Here is an 18,210-nt window from a genome sequence, read left to right on the forward strand (position 1 = left end):
TTTGTCATTGTCTTTGTTGTTTTGCATCAGTTTTTTGTAACTTTAAAGAGGCACAACACAACGAAACGCAATTATTCATTAATTTATTTTTTGTTGAACCAATAGCAATGTGTTAATTTAAATCTGCAGGTTAACACTGCAGGTGCACAGCAAACTGCACAGGCTCTTTACTCTGAGATGACTGTGGGAAGGTTGGGCAGGACACTGGCCCAGAAATGCACATAACGCATTCTCAACTTCTGTCTCACATAGTTCTTATCCATCTTAGAGTTGATCTCCAGGTACTGGTGTCCATTGCTGGTGAATTGGGGCCAGGTTGCAGGCACATTGTGCTCTCCTTTGTTGGGGTCTCTGTGGAAACAAACAAACAAACAGTTTCTGTTTTTGATTCAGGTTTCTTTGATTTCTGTGAGGCCCTGTGTCCCCTGTTTGCATTTTTATACCCAGTTTTGGCAAAGTTGGTCCAGTAGGCGATCATGTAGCGGGAGACATCACGGTGGCGAGGCCAGTATCCCAGTTTTGTGGTGAAAGGCTTTCCAAACACGTACTGCAGGTCATCAGCGTGGTCGGCTCCCATCCAGCTGGGGTAGGGTCGCCCGATGCCACCCATGCGGTTGGGCTCAGAGAAGACGTAGGAGTAGGTACGGCCAGTTCTTTGGTGAGACAAAGAAAAGATGAGGATTTGACAATGACAGAATAAAAGAGACATAAATACAGAAAAACTAAAACAAAGTTTAATTTAAAGATAGTTTAATACATAAACTATTTTAAGTAAGTTTTGAATTTGAAATTATGGAATAATTATTATCATTGCACCTGAATTTGAAAGTTTTCGCCTGCTTTTATTCTCCGCTGTTAAGCCCCGAGTCCTGGTTTCCTGTTTTGCATTTTATTTTGGTTAACTTCCTGTTTCTGTTCTGTGTCGTGTTCCAGGTGCCTTTATGCTCAGTTGTCATTAGTTAGATTATGTTCACCTGTGTCTTCAGTTCTGTATATATGTTCCTGGTTTTCCTTTGTTCCATGCCGGAACATTAGTTATCCTTAGTTACGTTACCCTTGCTAGTCACCTTGATTGATGTTCTTCGAAGAAGAGTTTTTAGTTTCCCTGTCTGTGTTTTGCCTGAGCCCTGGATGATCCAGGGGAATAAACCTGCCTATTGTCCTGTATTTGGGTCCTCACGCCTTTCCTTCATCACCGACGCCACAAGGGCGCAACATCTGCCTTCTAAAGCAATGTGAGGAACAAAAGGGCTTCTAAATAAACTGACAGTAATGTCTGTGTTGCAAGATCCTTTTCTCACGTGGCATTGGAGGCATGAAGATAGAGGGCAGTCTGGGTGGGAACCAGGAAGATATAGTCTGTTCCAATCTCCACAATGGTTTTTTTGATGGTCTCTCTGCTGGGATTTGATCCCCAGTTTGAGGTGTATGTAGAGAAGGCGTTCTCCAGCCCAGCCTTGCCCTTGTCCTTAGTGTATGACGCCAGGAGTCTCTTCACATCTTCACTGCATTTAGGGGGAGAAGGTCTGAGAGTTAGGTGTGATGAGACAGCAAAAATGCATGGTTCTTACAAAAGTACACACTTTTCTCTTTGGAGCCTTTGCATAATTGTCAGTGTGTCACACTGATCACATAGCTTGAACTCACATAGGAGTGTCTGTCAGTGGGGAGTTGATTGATGGGACATCTAAGCCAGTGAAGACGTGTCCGTCCATGTCATTGATTCCAGCGATGTAGTCGATATCAGCCGCATTGTGGAAGAGTTTGTAAGGCTCATCGGGCAGGAAGTCGCCATCAATCACAGGAGACAGAGCTAGGTTTTCCACAAGGGGATCTAACAGAGGGGCATTATAGACTTAATACAGAGTATACAGTACTATATGGCAAGCCGTTTGAGCATAAATTAGATATCCTTGATGTCTGATATCAAGGCAGATATCCCTGACCTTCTTGATATCTGATATCTGATATCTCCTACCAAGGATATCTGATATCAGATATCCTTGGTAGGAGATATCTGATATCAGATATCAGATATCAAGGATATCTCCTACCAAGGATATCTGATATCAAGGATATCTAATTTATGCTCAAACGTCTTGCCACTATATTGCAAGCCGTTTGAGCATAAATTAGATATCCGCCATAGTGTCTGTGCGTTTTTGTGTCTCGGTACATCTGGATATGTGTGTCTGTGTTTACAACTGCTGCTTTGATTACCGTGGAGATGTAAAGTGTTTCGGTGTCGTGTGTGACGTTGACCGGAAAAAATCCCCCGCCTCGGCTTTCTGGCTCTGAGTCCCGCTCTCGTCCGAAGGGCTCCCGGTGAGCCGCTTCGCCCGGGGGAGCGGTTCGACCGGCCGGGGGTCGCTCGCGCCGGTGGTTCGCTGAGGGCGCCTGCTCGAGACGAGGGCTGCTCATCGCAGCTTCCGGCTATATGTTTTTTCTTAATTTTCAACATTATTACATATCATGTTGATGTCATATATCAAACGGCTTGCCACTATATGGCAAGATAGATATCAGATTGATATCAGATATCAGGATCTCTAATTTAACAGCAAACCTAATAACATTGATAACAGAGGAATATTGTTTTAAAATTACTTTGTGTATTAAATTTACAAATTAAATTGCCATTCCATAATAATATAAAATAAAATTATTCAAACACCTCCTGAAATTAGTTTTGCTAAAACCCAAGTTACTATTCAGAGCAGGCACTTTAAGGCTTTTCAGAACACAGTTGACCACTGCCCAGTCAAAATCTTTGTCCCGCCTGCCTCATTTGCATTTAGTCCACTAGTGCAACATGTTGACTTTAAAGTGGCAGTAGAGACACTAGTGGCTGCATGTTTTACTTTACATGTTAACTAGCGAGGGCCAAATGTCCACTAATTAGGGGCTTTTGACCTTACAAGTTAACTAGTGACCTAGAGACAGAGTCACTAGTTGACTAGTCAACATAAAATGCCAACTAGTCAAGTAGTTAATGTTTATTGGTTCTTACTGGTTCACTAGTGAGATTCAAATATTTACTAGTTTACTGGTAAATACCAAAATGTCTACTAGTTCCACTAGTGGGGATCATTTTAGCCTTACTTGTTAACAAACAAAAAGACCAACATGTTAAACAAATGTCTCACTAGTTGCACATAGTCGCTCACTAGTGCCAATAAATGCTAAACTAGCTAAAGAAAAGGCCTAACATGTAGGAAAAATGTCTGACATGTTCAATCATAGTCTGAACATGTCTGATACAGACTTTCACTAGTGAGGCAAAATGTCTTCCACTAGTTAACTAGTGAGGAGAACATCATTGTCACTAGTCAACTACTTACTCCATTTGGACCTTACTAGCTCACTAGTAACAGATTGTGTGTTTAACTAGTTAACAAGTAATGCCAAAATGATTCCCACCTGTGGAACTAGTGGACATTTTGGTATTTAGTAGTAAACTAGTAAACATTTGAATCTCACTAGTTCACTAGTGAGCCAAACTCATGCTTGACTAGGAAACTTGTCACATTTCCTTCAGCACACTAGTTAACTAGTAGGACTTTTAGCCTTACTAGTGTCGTCCAGAGGGCCACTAGTACATCAAAAAGCTGACTAGTTGGGACTTTGGTCCTACTAGTGCAGTGACTGACATTGATAGTAGGGTTTTTCATGGAACTAGCTGGACAGAAATGCCACTAGTTGCTGAGAAAGCATGACTAGTAAGGGTTCTTGTTCAACTAGTGCAATTACATGTCCAACTAGTGCAATCAAATGTTGAACTAGTTCTGACAAAGACTGAAGTAGTATGTGAAATTAACATCTGATATCAAGGATATCTAATTTATTCTCAAACGGCTTTCCATAGTACTAACACTATGTTTGACACATAACAGGCCATTTGCTGTATCATCTGTTGTCTCGTGACAACCAAACCTTGGACTTTTTCAGGTTATGTAAATGGAAACAAGGGACCCAATGGCAACGTTATTTAATGTTGCATCATCATAAACCCATAGCACACACTGGACATGCCATGTAGTTCAGGTTACAGCTTAGTTGTTTTGCTCTGGTAGAAAACAAGGTTGGAAAATAAAATTGTAAACGGGGCTGTGTGCAGGGCTTACTGTCAGGTGAGCTGGACAGGCTGAGAGTGCCGGCCATTGTTAGGAGCACAGGATCGGTCATCTTCAAACAGCCAGCCATTTTCTCGTCGGTGGGGCAGTTGACTTTCAGAGCAACCTGGAAGACGATTCAATTCATCTTCAAATTCCCAGCTCCCATGTCTTAGGTACACAGTTAAATTAAAAGTAACAAGACAGTGTTCACAGTTCTATGGAAGGAGCTGCTGTGTACCTCCTCAGCAAACCTGCGGGGGTTCTTGTTGACACCCCAGGGGCAGAGGGCGACCCCACTCTGGGAGATGGCTCTCCTGAACAACCCTCTGTTATGGGGAGTCAGAGTCTGTGGGCACACAGAAAAACTGATTTTCAAGTATTATCTTTGAATAAAGTTAGATTCATATTTACAGACTATGAGCTTTATTTAAAATGTATCATCCATTTCAGCCTCTCATTCAGTTATGTTATTCAGCTTTGATGGAGCAATGCACACAATAAGCTAGAACCAAAAGGTTCTCACCTGGAAGCTGACACTAGCTCCACCAGCTGACTCTCCAAAGATGGTGATGTTATCAGGGTCTCCTCCAAACGAGCGGATGTTCCTATTCACCCAAGCAATGGCTGCCTGCTGGTCCCACAAACCATAGTTTCCTGACAAGGAGATGAAATTTAAAAAGAACAAAACAAAACATAAAAAAACAGGGTTCTGTGCAGTTCTTTCAGTGGTTCTTCAAACCAGCACATACCAGGCAAACTAGAGTCTCCGGTGCTCAGGAAGCCTAAGGTTCCCACACGGTATCCCAGTGTCACCACAATAACATTTCCTCTATCTGAAATCTCCTGCCCGCTGTACAGATAATTGTCCAGGAAGTTAGCACCCATCGAGCCGCCCGCCAGGAAGCCTCCTCCATAGATCCAGACCATGACCGGCAGACGTGTGGACACTAGAGAACAAAGAGAACTGGAGCCAGCTGTAGTGCTGATCTAATGTGGATGACACTTTGTGGGCTTTTCTCAGTGTTTACCTGAACGGCCATGAGGAACCCAGATGTTAAGGTACAGACAGTCTTCACTGCCCCTGGTTTCAGTCATGATGAGGTTTACCTGAAGGCATCTCTTTCTGTACTCAGTGGCCTTTAGAACACCTGACAGAAGACAAGCCAAGAAAAAAAAATCTCGATCTGTTTGCATGACACATTGTACAGTTTGGCTTTTACTCATTTACATTCACTGCTAAAACAATAATACTAAGACACCTCACTCGCACTGAAACATATAATAAACAAGCGGCCTAGTTCTGCAAAGCTAAACATTTCACAATTAATAAAATGAATGGAGAAATATTAGCAGGGTCTTTTTTGGATGACATTTTTACATGTATTTGTGGAATGATACAAAGAATCACTGTAATTTTTAATTATTTGCCTGGATGTGCTGTGATTTAGTAGTTTAGTCAGTCTACCTACCATCCCATCCAGGGTGACGCTTTGGTTTCTCAAACCTTCCAGGCATGTCAGCAAAGGGAACCCCCTTGAAGACGTCCATGTAACGGCCGAACCCAAGACGCATGTTCTCGCCCTGCACCATCCCTCCCTCTGTGTAAACTACCCCGAGCTAGAGAAACGAAGCACAAATAAACCTGCTGTGGTAGACCACCAAAACATTTGAACTAAACTCATTAAAGTTTAGCTTTGATTTCTTAATTTCAACACGGCAAGGTTTGAAAGAAACATTTCAATTGGCCCATCATGAAATTTAAATAATGTTCTACTAATAATAATTTAGAATATGATCTTATATAGACTGTTGTTGTAGAATATGTGATTAATTGCTGTAAAAAGTCTGATTTGACGGTGCAAACAAACTGTTTTACATGCTAATTGCTATTACAGACACACTGACAGTAATTTTTTTGTGTGTGACACTTACGGAGGCCCCAGAGACCGCCTGCAGAAACGCAGCAACAGCAACCAAAATCCCCAGCTTCACCATCATGACTGACGTGTGAAAACCAGGTTGATTGTCGATCAGACTTATATAGAGACACCCTTCCCCTGAACAACATCTGACCAGTGTGCAGTCTGTAGGTTGGCTTTTCTCACTGTTATGTAAGAGATAATATTTAACCACATTCAGTCTACAGCACTTTCCCCAATACACACTGTGGATTACAATAACGTGAGACTGTCCAGATATCAGGTTTGAAACAACATGAACAATTTTAAAGCTTCTGAATGTACAAGATGAGGGTTTTAACTAGACATTGGTGAGTGAGCCTCATAATAAAAGTGTTGTAGTGCCACATGCAGTCAGAGGCAGGTCTTATCAGTAATGAGCCAATTTCTGAAATATGAAATATTTCAGAAATATCTATTTGATAAAAACCCCAAAGACACTTTGTCCTTGAACATTCACTCATTTAGTTCGGGAGAGTGTTTGGTTAATAAAGGCCCAAGGTCTTGTGTTGCACTTTCATTTAGCAAGTTAAGTAAGTCAGATAGACATTTCTCCATGGAGAACGTTTATGTGACTAAGCTCTGAGAAGTGAGTTTCCAACTCCAAGTTGACACAGCTGTCAACTGCACTCAGAGTCACACTACTGTTGCCAATTCAAAACTTAATTCTTATGCATAGCTTTTTTTAACTAATGCTGCAAAACTGGTCACCTTCATCATAATCTACAGTGAATAACAACTTTAGCAACAGAGAACGTGGAAATTAGCACATCTCCAAATTTCTACCTACTGTATGTAATTTACTTTGAGCACTGTGTATGCACATTTTGTTTTGGACAAGAAATATAGAAAATTGAAAGACACTTTGAAAATTAATCTCAGACTATAATCAACATCAGTTATGACTGAAATTTGAAAGCCACAAGCACTTTGCATTGACATGGCTCCTTTTCTATTGTCCCTATATTATATATCTTCATTACTTTTCTACATACAAGTTAATTACTTTATTAATTGCTATTAATTAATAAAATTTAAATAATATTAAATTTAATAACTTTAAATTAAAATAACTGCTGTAACAATTGAATTTCCCCTTGGGGATTAATAAAGTACTTCTTCTTCTATATACAGTCCAGTTACATATTTTTGTTCTTCAAGCTCTGTGTCAGAGCAGGTTCAGTCTGAAATGAAATAATAAATATTGCATTAAGGTTCTAAGTCTCTGCTTTCATTTTAGTAGGTTGACAGCATTATTAAAAGAAATGTGGGAGGGATATAGCCACATTGTTGACTAAGAGTTGCCATAAATGGGGAGGTCTGTCAGTATTAGGAGTAAAGGGGCGCCCACACAAGTGACAAAAATAATGAAGTTCAGACCTCTATCAGAGCGATATCAACAGTAGTTGGTTTGCCAGAATGAACAGCTGGGTACATCCCAAAACAGCAGGTGTGCACTGGAAAACTAGAAAATGGCAAACAACCAGGCAGTCAGAGAAGCACAAGCCTTTCCATCATGCAGAAAAAAGCCGTTGTGATTGCACAGCAAGTCAAGACGGTCCTTCAGGATGTAGGTGTTCATTAACTTCTCAACCATCCAGACGTCATGAACATAACCTACTAAAGTATTAGTCTTTTAAACTGAAAGTGAACAGAGCCAATTAGATTTCATTACTCTGAACAAAGTGTATCACACAGTATATCCACGGTGAGGAGGCTGTGGCTCAGGAAGTTGGCCATGAAGGGTTGGTGGTTTGATGTCCCCCTTCTCTAGTCCACGTCAAAGCACCAAATCCCAAGTTGTGTGTGTTTTATTTTTTTTCTTACACTCACTACTGTTTTCACACTTGCCATATTTTCTCTCTGAAAAACAATCTTAGCACTTTAAAAGCATCTGCAGTGTTTTCTATCTCATGGCCTTCATTAAGACATTAATATACATATATTAATACACATATTGTTAGGAATTCTAAGAATTTCCTTCTCACACAAACCACTATAAACACTTATGCTTTTATTACTATTAACTAAAAGTCTAACATCACATTTTACAGAAACAAATATGTAAAATATTAACAGTGCATGTCGTCAGAATCATTGTCCTTTGTTACATGTAATCCAGAATTTCTGTTTCCATCTCATTTTCACTCCCCTCTGATGGCTGAAATTCATCATCCTCATCTTCCTCGTTCTCGTCATCGTCGTCCTCCTCTTCGTCTACATCCATCTCTCTTGCTGAGGATTTTAAATGTGGGCCTTTGCGTCTGCTGCGTTTCTTAGGAATTTCTGGTAACGCTGAAGGAGACATAATATCATATAACAGACTGACAGGCCTTCGAGTCAATGCATTTTTCAAAGCAGTGTTCAGCTTTTACATGAGCCAAAGTTCTGTCACCCAGGCCTCTAATCAAAGAAATGCTGCACGAGAAATTACACAAGCAGTGACAGGTACCAGGACAGAACCTAACCCAGACATACTGCAGGACTTTGGCTTTGTTTACCATCACGTCTTTGTGATGACTATTTCTCTACCTGGTTTCTGTGCTCGGATGAGCTTCTTGATCATGGCTGAGATTATGTCCCTCAGCTTGTCTGTTGTACCGACAGCACACCAGCCGTCCCGCTCATCACATGCCTGCTCATTACCACTGTTCTGCTCAATCACCTGTTTGATACTGGAGACACACAAACTGCTGCAATACATCTCAAAACAAGAGGAACAAACTGCAATTTTCATTGCATTAATTACTAATGATAACACTTTTTTTCTGATATATTCTCAATTTTCTGCCACAGCTACCATTACGTACTGCAACTAGAAATGTTACACCTACTGGTCTTGTATGAGAATTTGCATGATTTAACTATATTGAGGAATTTTCTAGCTTTTGGTACCCTGGTATCAGTTTGATTTCCCGCTAACACAATCACGATTAACACAAATAATTAAGGAGGTAAGAAAATATTTGTGAAAACTTTTTGGCCACTGTAATATACCTTTCTACATCCAAATCACAGAGCTGGTAGAACATCTGTCTGTGAGGAGGCAGCATACCCTCTTTGAATATGTAGGCTGATTCCTGCAGATGCAAAATAAAGGTCAGTACATAACGTAGCTGGTAATGAATGCCTCACTATGCCAAACCATAAGACATTGTGATGCCAGTCCATTTAACTTCAGTGTTAGACTTTCTCAGGAGACAACCCTTACTAGCCTCAAATATCCTCCAAAACCTTAATGAGCTCTAAAATACTCAAAACTTAAAAGAGACTCATTAAGATTCATTAAAAAACATAAAATTGTTAGATCGTGGGATTTTTCCATTCATTAGATCTCATGTATAAAAGTACCCATGGTTAAGCAATTTGGCAAGAAATGTTTGAAACCAATTAGCATGCTAGCTCCTTACTCCAACATAACACGTCAACAGTGAGCCTTCACTGACCTTCAGCTGGTATGTCACAGAGACTGGATCGCGGCTTGTGCTTGAACCCTCCTGAGCTGGAAGATCCATCACACTGGCTGGCTGGGGAACTAGGAAAAAAAACCCATCTTAGATGTTTTTCCAAAATGGCAGCAGTTTATCTTGGCAACAGCAGCGACAGGGTGGAGATTATTAAGCGCTTTGTTACTGCCAGTTCATTTGGTGAGTTGGGCACATCATTTTTTTTTTTTTTTTTACAGCAGGTGAATCAGTAAACACATCAAAAGCTGATTAGAAATACACATGGCCAAGCAATCGGTCTTCTATCTCCTATGTTCTCCAGGAGATATCTTGCTGGGGGGAAACACAGATTTCTCCAATCTCCTACCCACACTATGGAAACCTGTTCCTTCGAGCACATGCAGCACTTCTTAATGCTGCTTTCTTGCTCAGCTCTGAGATACCGTAAACCTCAATAGATCTTTTTTACTTACGTCACAGCAGAAAATGCACAGGTGCAAACAATAAAATGAATGATAGAGAAATATTATGTCACTGCTTCAGTTTAAGGCTCCTAGTACTATTTGACTGTCACCCCTGAATAGAGCAGAGTCAGTGTTAATATTGTTAGATGCTTTCCATGCAGTAACAGGTCAAAATGTCTGCTCTGCTTTCTTGACCATTATGGTAATATGACATGTATCTTAATGCATACACCCACTCACCTGCTTTGTTAAATATGATAGGTAGATTATAGCTAAGGGCGCTCCTCTTGGCTTTTACTGGCATATCAGATAGTGAATACCCTTAAAGACAAGGAGGAGCCAACAGTTAATGTCAACAGGAAGGTATTAGATTTTCATTAAAAAAGACAAAAGAAAAAACACTGTACAATATCACCAGCATTAGCAGTAGTAGTGCTGAAAAATCTCAAATGTAAGAAATGCATTTGGATAAAACGTCCTTGCATTCCACCACTTGATTGGAAAAATGCTAATTAAGTGTTGTCCTGCAGGCTCTTACCGTGCTTGGTGCTGCAACGGATCCTGAAGTCCAGCATCTGGTATTTCTTGGACTCTTTGGTCTTTCGAGGGTCATAGCCCAGCCTCACCCACAGACTTCTCCACGGTCCTGTCACCTACCAAATTAAGCCAGATGTTGAAAAACATTGATTCTATTTTTTATTTTATTTACATTTTACATCATATAATTCTGTTACAGGATACTGTAGGCATCAGTCTACAAATACACTATAACATAGACACCAGTACCATAAAACACAATCCAGTGGAGCAGCCCTGAAACAAACTTTGTGACGCTTATAATCTCATAATTCTTCAAACTTTGACCAGGAACTAATTCTCTTCTATGACAGTATTGGAAACTGTAGCTTGCAGGGTTGTAATGTTTGATTTCACTATACTGAAAAACATTTCAGATCACCACAGTCTAAAAAAAACATATACAGCATTATATGCTTCACATCCATTACATTCATTGAATACAAGTTAAAAAAAAAAATAAAAATATGAGTGAATACATTTTTGGTTTGGAGGACTGCAGAGAACTGCATTAAAACACAACCTCACTGTCTTTACCAGACACAATCTGTCCGCTCAGCTCACCATGTAGTAGGCTACGACGGGCAGCAGCATTTTCAGCTTATCAGGGTGGATGTTGATGTTGGCCTTGACTGCGTTCCGTGACCAGATGGGCCGGCTCTCAAACATCTAGGCACAAAAAGTTGGCGGAGTCAGATAAGATTAGAAGCCAGAAAATCATGGTTAGCTATACCTGTGTAACATTATATAACTGGAGTGAAAACTGTTGATTATGACGGTTTGGTTAAACTGGGGACCAGAGTGACTGTAGAAAATCATCTGATGTTGAAAAATAACTTGAATACAAGTCGAGATGTGAGTCAAAATGTACAATAAAACAATTTCAACAGTGTCAAAAGGGAATTCAAATACTGGCATGAGCTCAACACACACACACCTTTTTCAACTGTTCTTCAACTTCTTTGTCAGAGTCCTTTAGGCAGACTCGTGCCCAGTTATTCCTGGCTGCCTCGAGACACTCAGTAGGCACAGTGGGATCAGTGAAGCTGATGAAAATGGCATTATGAGGCCGGCGAGCACGATTCAAACAGATAAAGCTCTTCTTGTTTAAGGACTCCTGGCTATAAACACAAAGGAGGAGTACTATGAATACATGTCTGATAAGCTGCAGTCAGTTTTCCATATAAAAACATTCATTCATCAGTTTAAAGGGAAAGGGACGCTTCATCTTCGTCGTCTTCTTCTTCTAAAACTGATCCACCTTTGTGCCGTACACCTGTATCAGTCATCACAGCCAATTCTGGGTTTAAATAATGTCATCTGTAGCCAGCTTTTGGATTACAACAAGATCTACATAGATCAGCTGATATCAGGACAAAAAAATGGACTTGATAAAGTAAACCTGCAAAAGCTACTAGGAATAAATTATGCTTTTTCCTACCCAGACTTTTGAGAGACATCTGCTCGGTAGAAATAATCCACAGGATTGTCAAGTCGTGAGAAGATGGCTGGGGGAAGAAAGTAAGGCATTGGCTGCTCAAAGAACTCTTGATTCTCTGATTTGCGAAGGATGATTTTGTCGTATAGAGACGTGTCTTTCCCATTCTCTGACTGCACAGCCAGGCACTGAAAGTCTGCCAGCCCTGCAAAGAACAAGCTCGTAATCAAAAAAGCCAACCTTATTATTTTTTCTGAGATGTTATACCGATACTTTAAACACCAAAGGACTTTTTATTCTAACCTTGGAATTTGTATGTTGTTCCTATAACTCCGAGTATATCCATGTGGATCTCAGCATCCCGGGGATCCTTCTTCCTCACCCGCCGCCGCACCCTGAGGAGGAGGTTGCTGGACAAGAAGCGGTTTCCACACAGAGAGTGAGAGAAAGGGTCCTGAGGACGGTAACGCAGCTCAAGACGCCGGTTGGGGTGAGCGAAGGTCTGTGGATTAACAGGTATCAGGAAGTTAAAATGAATAAAACAACCACAAACCAATAACACAGGATGTACCTGGGGCTTTGGGGGGCTCAGGGGTAGTTGCCCAAACCAGTGGTTCCCACCCCTGGTGCTCAAGGGCCACTGCCCTTCCCACTTCTGACTGGCTGAACACACCTGGTCCAGGTGATCAGCAGTGGGTAGTTGAGGTCCAGGGCTGGGAACCACTGGCCTGAACTCTGAAGACAACAAATCTTTAGTCGGACAGAAACGTCAGTTAATGTCAGCATCATGGATAACTACCAAGCACCAGCAGTGAAATATTAAAAATACAGCTCAGCATGTATTTATGACACTCCGGGCAGTTGGTACATGCATTATGATAAAGCTGTGTGACATAAAACACAATGAACTGTAGCTGAGAGTGTTTAGTCCTGGGGCTGATGAGTGTCTCAGCTGTTGTCTACTCACTTTGGACACCGTTTGTTCGCCGCCGAGAGTCTGCAGCATCTTGTCCACGCTGCTGATCACGGCCGGATACTCCACACACACCAGTTTGTTGTCCCGCAGCTCCACGTTGGACGAGCTGCCGGGCACATGTACGTCTTCATTTGGACAGGAGAGAGTCAGCTCTTTCAGCGTAAAGTTCAGCTTCAGCTCCGTTTTATCCGCCATAGCCTCTGTTTTATTTGTCATATTTAAACGGAAGTGTTAACGAGCCAGACTTAAAAACCGCTCAAAACTGGTCCGTCTTTTCCGGCAGCGTAAAGATGTGTGCTAAAGCAAAACAACGCCGGCCGGAAACGCATATGTGCACATATGGTTCCACAGGTGCTTCTCAACCCCAGCAATTTTCTTTTAATTTAAAACGAAGCATTTCACCATTCAAGTTGTACATTAAGGCAAGTAAAACAATGGGGATTAATCTCTATAAAGTATTGTAAATCCTCCTCTGGAATGCTTTAATAATGGAACCTTAATTATTCTACTGTATTTATTTCATTATACTAAATATGATGTAGTTAAATACTATTTTTCACATTATTCAAATAATACCATGTTTGTACTTTCTCTATGCTTCACACACTTAGATTGTATTTTTTAAAAATAGCGCTCCAATAAACTCAATGTTCATGTTAAAACAATGTTGCTAAGCAGGTTTTGACCACACGATGGCGGTGTAGGCTATAACCTCTTCAATATACAGCCGATCAGTTTCTCTGGCTGTGGGAATATGCCTAACAACACAAGTAAATGCATCCTCCGTGTACTTTAAAGAGTCCGTGTGAACAATTAATCTACGCATTATTATTAGACTCCAGTGACGGCTGGTAAAGATGTATGTGTATTGTGAGGAGACAGTCACTGTTGTCCCAGGGACTTTATTAAAGAGGATTTGTGTGCTGTCCCTCCCAGAAACTGTCAACAGACAGTTTCCCCTAAGAGAAGAAAGAAGACTCAATGAAACAGTTATGTCTGTGTGTTTACAGAGGTGTTTAAGATGCTGCTATATAGGCAATGTGACACTGTATTTACTTTGATTCTTGTTTGTCTTCTTTTCTCATGCTTTTCAGAGACACCATATAGATTTTAGCAATGTTACCTGTAGTCATCTTCTTTGAACGTTTTGTTTAAATCACCTGTATTTGACTTAGGTTATTAGGGTTTTGTGTTATCATATTTTATTTGGCATTCTGATGACTTTTTCTTCATAACTGTTGTGTCAGTTGTCTGTGTGAAAGCAGACTTGAGCTGAAAGTGCAAACTGACAGTTTGCTGGAAAGCTGCATTATCATGCAATTGCATAGACTGGAAAAACACTTTAACCTCCTTAACTGGAGGTGAACCTGCTGGTCACATGTATGTTTTTGTTTAAGAGACATGTATGTGCTATTTCTTAACCAGCAACCACAGGAACCAGTGCCAGTTCTGTTCTGTCCTCAGTGCATTACACCTGTGCACTTCTTATTATGTCATATTAAAATGTGAGCTATGAACGCCTGCCTCATACTAATGAGGAAAATTTTACCTTACAGTGAGACATGTTAGGGTTGAAGCTTTTCAAGTGCCCTTATGATTATGAGTATTATGGCTCATATCACTTTTCATTATAACTCTCTAAAATACAGCTCTTACAGAAACAGTGGGGTTCATAGATTTATTTCCTGTTTGTTCACACTTTGTTTAACCTGTTGATGTTGCCGTACTATTATTGCACTGACTTAATTTGATAGAACAGTGACGCATGCAATTGTACAAACTTTGTGAATAGTTTGATAGCTTCAACAGAAACATTCAGCCTGTGCAGATCTATCACGATGTGATGAACCTCAGCATTGTGTGGGAGGGGTATAAGGAAGTGGGGACTGACACTGACTGACAATCAGTTGTGTTGTGGTGAAGAAAAGATTTCGATGATTTTTCTCTTTCTGTCTTTCTGTCCTCTCTTTCTCCAGCGGGCCGTTCTCACTGAAGGGTGTCCAGCTCTTGGTGGTATCTTTGTCGAAGGCCTGTCCGCTCCTCCCTGCCTCCCTGCTGGCCTGTTCCAGCCGTTAGAGTCTGTGGAGGCCATGATAAGGTTATCAGATGGCATCCACCGCCCGGCTCAGTCTGGAAGAGCCTGCTGCCCTCAGATTTAACCCCCCCCCCCCCCCCCCTACTGCCACTCAGTCTGACGTCTCACTCAGTTTAGCATACCCCCCTCTCTCCTGTCATCCCTTTCCTCAGCTTCTGTACCTGCAGTGTCTGGACCTGCAGCTGGCAGTTTGTCAGCTAGAAGGGGATATTACATGCATGACAATATTAGATATGAATATTATCTGGATACATCTGCATAGCCTGTCCACTTTATGTAGGCACATGAAACTCTATAATCAGTGAGTGGTTCTGCTGCAGGTCATTTTGTGTCTGTGAGTATGGTACATAGAACACTACCACAGTGGAACCCAAACTGAGTGACTTGTGATCCCCTAAAAAACAATGTCTACCTGTGACCCCAGCTGTTTGAAATAAAGACATTTAGTTTCTGTTCTTTATTTTATGTAATTTTTCAGTAATCTGCAATTTAAGTATTTATCCATTAGTTAGTAACTTAATAAAAATGTTAACCTGTTAATAGAGCCATGCTGATAGCAGGAGAAAATAGCCAAAAAGGCACTGTTTGCCTTTATCTGACAGTTTGGACAGGGAAACATAGAGACAGAGAGAAGGGGATACCCTGTGGCTCAGAAGATGGCTTACATCCAACATTACCCCAGCCAGTATCAGATCTTTCCATTGCTGTTTACACCACATCCATGGTTTATAATCTGACATATTTTACTGGCCCTCAGACCAGTTCGGGGTGTGTCAATAAATGAAACTTTGTCAACAAAACAAAGTTCTTCTTTTGAGCTGTTTTGTGCATAAAGCCTTTACCCAGGGCCAGAGCTCAACGAAGACAATGATAAAGAGTCCAACAGCCATCAAACATCTAAACTGAATAAATATATAAATATATTATCACCTCAGCCACGAAATGTTGTTGTTGATTTTGTTGATGTTTCTTCATCTCATTTGAAAGCCGCTTGGTGGGTGAGGCCATTACAGCATGTCATCACTGCACTTATCTATAGGAGGACAGGACTGTGGTGCAGTGTCACTGGCCATCAAACAGTATCACACCCCGACACTGTGACAGCAGCGGATGTGATCATGCAGCATCTCACCGTGTCCAGAGGAAATCTGCTGACAGCTTTGTTCTCTCTTTGGACTGTTCTGTCAGTTTTAAAAACATTTAACTCTGACTCAACATTATTCTCTCCATGTCTTCTCTTTGTGTTCATGATTTTAGGCCCTACCTTTACTTTTTGTTGCTGTTTTCAATAATAAAATCTGTATGCTTTGGGTTCTTCTAATAACAAAACTCAAAATGTGATATTCAATACACCATAAAATTGTCCCTAAAAGCTTATTTCCTCTTATTTCTTACTCTTCTACAGTTGTTCTAGTTTTTATGAGATGAAATACGATGAAATATTAATCCCTGAAGGGAAATTCAGGTATTCAAAGTAAAAGGTACTTAACTTACCTATTTATAATTTTTTTTGGTTTATGCATTTGGCCTTTTTTTATCTACTACTGATACCCAAGGGAAGCATTTGTTCTGCTGGGCTTTAATAATAAGGGATTTGATGTTGCAATAAAGATCAAAGTCTCCATATTTGCTGCTGTCACATTTTCATATTTATTTCATATTATGTCATTGTATATTGTTAGGTTCAGACCAATGGAGCAATTTCAGTTTCCACTCTTGGTCTCAAATCTGATCATTTTACATTTACAACTGACGTGAGCTGACGGACAGGAAAGGTTTCTGTTTTAATGAAAGTTGTAATAATTTACCAAGACACAAGAAAAAAAAAATTATTTCAATCCCAAATTGCTGAAACGTAACTGAAGTACCAGGATGAGCGATGGGAATGTGTATGTCCGCGTGAAGATGTGTGCAGTTTCAGTTGGAAACACAAGCTGTGACAAAAAGCTCATTTAGTGACAGGTAACCTAGAACAGTAAATAATGACTCAGATTCCCATGATATTACTTTGATCACACAGGGACAGAGAGCTGCCTTTCACTGGGCTCTCCCGCTCTGTAGAATGAATGTGTCATTGTTGCCTCAGGCAGGTTCTGCCATCTTTCCATCCTGCAGCATTTCCACAGTACTGGCTAGGCCTCATTTGCATAGAACCAATTTGCAAGACAAATTTCAGCTCCGCTCCGCCAAGCGTCAGTGTGCGTTTGTGTGGCTGTGTGTGTGAGACAGAGAGAGACTGAGCTGCACTTGGATTGGCGTGGATGTGACATAGCACTGATGTTTGTCTTGATTTTTTAATTTGTTGGTTGTAATCACTGGATGAAACAGATTTGGCAGATCACCTGTGGTTGTTGTTGGTGCAGAAGCTGTTTCTGCTGTCAGACTGTGCTGTGATACTTATCCTTACAAAAGTGTATTTGTTTTTTATGTACTTGTAAGAGATATACTAAACAAAATTATACCCAGTTATACCTGGCTTATACTGAGAAGTATACAGACACAACTCAGTGTTTTTGCCTTTACTTCTAGTGAATCTTGGGTACATTGGTGGAGCTGAACCAAACCTGGCCAGGTTTCCAGCTTAAGGAAAGAAACAGTGTTTAACCACTATGTTCCTTTTGTTGTGTGTGTTTGTAGCAGTGTAGGTGATTATTGTTTCATCTTGTGCTGTAGTTAATTAGTCTTGTCCAGTTATTTTTACCTGCACCATGTGACTCATGTCCTATCTTTTAATGTGTAGTAGCATTGGAGGTCTTTCTTGTGATTATAATGAGCTTTCTATGGTCCTGTCAAAATAAAAAGCAGCTGTAAAGATTTTTAAAGTTCTCATAGTTTCCTGCCCAGGCCAGTGCTTGCTACAATGTAGTTTCAATACAAAATTCAACTTAGTTGTGTATTACTCCTATAGATAACAGGGTACACTTAAAGAATACTTTTATAACCTAAAAAATAGATGAGGGTAATGCAAATAGTAGTATACTTCAAACTATATATTCATAAACTTCAAAATGGACTAGATATATATAACTAGCATGTATAAATTTAATACACAGAAGAGTTGCAGTACAAAATTAAACTCCTGTATGAAGTCCTTGTGTACTTAAGGTTTACTACATTTGCATCTAAAGTATACTTAAAATGT

At 40.4% G+C, this 18,210-nt stretch overlaps 2 protein-coding genes across 3 annotated transcripts; both read right to left on the minus strand.

Moving 5' to 3' along the window:
- Positions 1-66: 66 nt before the first annotated feature.
- Positions 67-5,726, minus strand: cel.1 (carboxyl ester lipase, tandem duplicate 1). The gene is made up of 10 exons (XM_026297469.1): positions 5,585-5,726; positions 5,144-5,263; positions 4,865-5,062; positions 4,639-4,769; positions 4,354-4,461; positions 4,125-4,239; positions 1,648-1,834; positions 1,302-1,505; positions 444-653; positions 67-351 (listed from the first exon to the last, which is right to left on the minus strand). The coding sequence occupies exons 1-10, from the start codon at positions 5,703-5,705 to the stop codon at positions 168-170; spliced, it is 1,578 nt and encodes a 525-aa protein (XP_026153254.1). The 5' UTR covers positions 5,706-5,726; the 3' UTR covers positions 67-167.
- Positions 5,727-8,073: 2,347 nt separating this feature from the next.
- Positions 8,074-16,347, minus strand: gtf3c5 (general transcription factor IIIC, polypeptide 5). 2 transcript variants are annotated; one of them, XM_026296578.1, is made up of 11 exons: positions 16,021-16,347; positions 12,301-12,503; positions 12,001-12,202; positions 11,497-11,680; positions 11,124-11,228; positions 10,522-10,636; positions 10,224-10,304; positions 9,520-9,608; positions 9,071-9,153; positions 8,606-8,748; positions 8,074-8,368 (listed from the first exon to the last, which is right to left on the minus strand). In XM_026296578.1, the coding sequence occupies exons 1-11, from the start codon at positions 16,074-16,076 to the stop codon at positions 8,181-8,183; spliced, it is 1,449 nt and encodes a 482-aa protein (XP_026152363.1). In that variant the 5' UTR covers positions 16,077-16,347; the 3' UTR covers positions 8,074-8,180. The 2 variants fall into 2 exon arrangements, with proteins under 2 accessions (XP_026152363.1, XP_026152362.1); XM_026296577.2 differs by lacking the exon at positions 16,021-16,347 and adding an exon at positions 12,965-13,262 and having other exon boundaries at positions 12,301-12,499.
- Positions 16,348-18,210: the final 1,863 nt, after the last annotated feature.

The sequence above is a fragment of the Mastacembelus armatus genome, chromosome 12 (assembly GCF_900324485.2).
Source record: "Mastacembelus armatus chromosome 12, fMasArm1.2, whole genome shotgun sequence".
Lineage (NCBI taxonomy): Eukaryota > Metazoa > Chordata > Actinopteri > Synbranchiformes > Mastacembelidae > Mastacembelus > Mastacembelus armatus.